At 60.2% G+C, this 3,258-nt stretch overlaps 1 protein-coding gene across 1 annotated transcript; it reads left to right on the top strand.

The window, feature by feature from the left end:
• The first annotated feature begins 97 nt into the window (after positions 1-97).
• On the top strand, positions 98-3,019 carry BARHL2 (BarH like homeobox 2). The gene is made up of 3 exons (XM_026038008.1): positions 98-674; positions 2,115-2,340; positions 2,707-3,019. Exons 1-3 carry the CDS (start codon positions 98-100, stop codon positions 3,017-3,019), a joined length of 1,116 nt encoding a protein of 371 aa, XP_025893793.1.
• The last annotated feature ends 239 nt before the right edge of the window (positions 3,020-3,258 follow it).

The raw sequence follows: 3,258 nt of genomic DNA, 5'->3' as shown, positions 1-3,258 counted from the left end.
CCCGCGGCGCCGCGCTAGGTGCCCGCGCGGGGCGTCGCGCTGCGCTGCGCGGCCGCGCAGGGGGATGCCCGTGCGCCGCTAGCGCCCGCGGGCCGCCATGGAGGGGGCGAGCGGGTCGAGCTTCGGGATAGACACGATCCTGTCGGGCGGCGGCTCCGGCAGCCCCGGCAGCATGAACGGGGACTTTCGCGCGCACGGCGACGCGCGGGCCGCGGATTTTCGGAGCCAGGCCACGCCGTCGCCCTGCTCGGAGATCGACACGGTGGGCACGGCGCCCTCGTCGCCCATCTCGGTGAGCATGGAGCACCCCGAGCCGCACCTGGCGGGCGCGGAGAGCCTCCCGCCGCCGCCGCACCACCTCCACCTGGGCCCGCACCCGCCGCCGCCTCCGCAAAGTTTGCAGCCGTCGCCCCCGCAGCCGCCGCCCCAGCTGGGCTCGGCCAGCTCCGGCCCCAGGACTTCCACTTCTTCTTTTTTAATTAAGGACATTTTGGGCGACAGCAAACCGCTGGCGGCGTGTGCACCTTACAGTACCAGCGTCCCCTCTCCCCATCACACTCCCAAGCAGGAGGGCACGGCAGCCCCGGAAAGCTTCAGGCCAAAGCTCGAGCAGGAGGACAGCAAGGGCAAGCTGGACAAGCGTGACGACACGCAGGGCGACATCAAATGCCACGGTGAGTAGGGCCCGGCCTGGCCGCGCAGCGTCCCGCCCGCCCCGGCCTCTCTCCGCGGCCCCGGGGCTCCGCAGCGACCGTCACCGAGCGGGGGAAGCGGCGCGAGAAGCGCAGCCCGCTGCGCTCGGCGTTCCGTGATCGCGACTGCTCCTCTTTTTAACATCGCTTCGAAATTAAAGCGATATTTTTATCGCTTGAGGCCTTTTCTCTCTCTCTCCTTTTTTTTTTTTTTTTTTTTTTTTTTTTTTTTTAAAACTTGCTTATTTTTAGTGAAATATTCTAACGAGGTTGGATGTGCTTTCAAAAGTGAATGCATTTAAAAAAAAAACCGAAAAAACTGAATGCATGCACATGTTTCTCCGGCTTTTTAAGAACTGAGCAGGGTCGTTTCGCAGCACTTAATGTCGCCAATCTTTTTGCCCCTTCTATCTAAAATAAAAACAAACAAAACATCCCCTGTAAAAAAATAAATATAAAAATAAAAAACACTAAATAAAAAACACTAAAATAACGAAAGATCTTTTAATAATAATAATAAGGAATTAGCCCTAGAAAAGCCGTGGAAGGTTGGAGTGGAGGATTTTGTGTATTTTTTTATTTAAGGATTTCTCCTGTGCGGTGTTACGGAAGGTTTCTCTCTCTCCCCCCCCCCCCCCCCTTTTTTTTTTTTTTTTTTTTTTTTTTTTTTTTTTTTTTTTTTTTTTTTTTTTTTTTTTTTTTTGTGTCTGTGGAGAGAAGCTTCTATAGTCCAGTATTTCTAAACGTAGATGTGGTGAAAAAGAATATGCAATATTAGGTGTAAGTGTGTGAGAGAAAGCGCGATAGAAAGAGAAAAAGGATTTTTTTTCCCCATCGATGCTGGGAGAGTCTCCCCTTCCCGCGGGCTGGCTTCGCAGGAAGCACAGTTTAAGCTGCGAGGTGACAGGACACATTTTTCTAATTTTGCCCTATTCACATATTTTTGCAAGGCTGAATAGCAGCGAGATGCTCGTGTGTACCGCTCATTTTGCTATTTTAGCATTAGCATAAGAGTGCCCAAAACAGATGTACAGTCTGGTCTGGCCATTTTTGTGTGCACCAACCTCCCCAGTGGGTCAATTAGAGAGATTATTGTTCTTCCTGCAGGGAAGATCAAGGAGCGCTACAAACCCGGCTACGAGCAGAGGCGGATTTGACATATCGATTTCCCAGCATTTCGGGGCCGGGGGGGGGGGAGGTGGCGGTGGGTGGGTAGGAGAAAATAACGAAACCCTCTACAACGGGCAAACAGAGAAATCTCGGCGTCACCTGGCCAGCCTCGGCGCCTCCCGCTAACACCGGGATTAATTCCCCGTTTCCCCCGGGTCCCTGCGAACACCGGGACGGGGGCGGCAGCGGGAGGGGGTTCGGGCCGGAGCCGCCGGGCCGGGCCGCGCTCACTGTGCGTCTGGTGCCTCGCAGGGACAAAGGAGGAGGGTGACCGGGAGATCAGCAGCAGCCGGGACAGCCCGCCCGTGCGGGCCAAGAAGCCGCGCAAGGCGCGCACGGCCTTCTCGGACCACCAGCTCAACCAGCTGGAGCGCAGCTTCGAGCGCCAGAAGTACCTGAGCGTGCAGGACCGCATGGACCTGGCGGCCGCGCTCAACCTCACCGACACGCAGGTGAAAACCTGGTACCAGAACCGCAGGTAAGGCCGCCCCGCGCAGCGCCCGCCGACGGCCCCGCGCGGGCTCTTGTCACCGCTGCCGTAATTTTCTGTCTCATTACGTACGGCTGCAGCCACCCTAATTCTGTCGGGAAACATTAGTGTCATCGCGCTGCAATCTAGCCGGGGCGCCATGTTTATTAATTTGGCCGGCATGGCCGCGTGTGTGTGAGCGTGTCAATGTATATGCGGGTGCGTATGTGCGTGTGAGAGCGGGGCCTGCCGGGCCCCGCGGGTCCGGCGGGGGTTGCGCGGGGGTGTCTCGAGGGCCGGGGTCCGTGCGGGGCGGCCGGGCCGGGGGCCGGGCCGGGGTCCCGCTCTGCAGCCGCCTCTTGCTCTCCCCGGCAGGACGAAGTGGAAGCGGCAAACGGCGGTGGGACTGGAGCTGCTGGCCGAGGCCGGCAACTACTCGGCGTTGCAGAGGATGTTCCCTTCGCCCTATTTCTACCACCCCAGCCTGCTGGGCAGCATGGACAGCACGACGGCGGCAGCGGCGGCCGCGGCCATGTACAGCAGCATGTACCGGACTCCCCCCGCGCCGCACCCCCAGCTCCAGCGGCCGCTCGTGCCGCGGGTGCTCATCCACGGGCTGGGGCCCGGCGGGCAGCCGGCCCTCAATCCCCTGGGCAACCCCATGCCGGGCACCCCGCACCCCCGGTGAGACGGCACCGCGGTCCCCGCGACGAGCCCTTCCCCTCCCCGTCCCCAAACGAGCCCCAGCACCGCCGAGAAGGACCCGAGGGGAAGCCAAGGGGCAGGAGCTTCTACCGGCAGCCCGCAGCCACCGGAGGAGGCCGTCAGTCAGAGCAGGGACTCTTGAGCCGCGAACCCCGAGCCGAGCCCGTAAGTGACACGACCACACGCGGGGGAGCAGGGGCAGAGCCGCGGGGCGACCCCGGC

The sequence above is a fragment of the Nothoprocta perdicaria genome, unplaced genomic scaffold (genome assembly GCF_003342845.1).
Source record: "Nothoprocta perdicaria isolate Ctin4 unplaced genomic scaffold, notPer1 scaffold_20, whole genome shotgun sequence".
Classification (NCBI taxonomy): Eukaryota; Metazoa; Chordata; class Aves; order Tinamiformes; family Tinamidae; genus Nothoprocta; species Nothoprocta perdicaria.
Note: the sequence above shows the minus strand (reverse complement) of the source record. Positions and strands in the feature narration are given on the sequence as shown.

What these genes read in the sequence shown, in the direction of transcription:
- BARHL2 (XM_026038008.1), top strand. Translation starts at nt 98, where the DNA reads ATGGAGGGGGCGAGCGGGTCGAGCTTCGGGATAGACACGATCCTGTCG. An exon ending in GGGCGACATCAAATGCCACG is followed by an intron (nt 675 to 2,114) that starts GTGAGTAGGGCC and finishes GGTGCCTCGCAG; the next exon opens with GGACAAAGGAGGAGGGTGAC. An exon ending in ACCTGGTACCAGAACCGCAG is followed by an intron (nt 2,341 to 2,706) that starts GTAAGGCCGCCC and finishes TCTCCCCGGCAG; the next exon opens with GACGAAGTGGAAGCGGCAAA.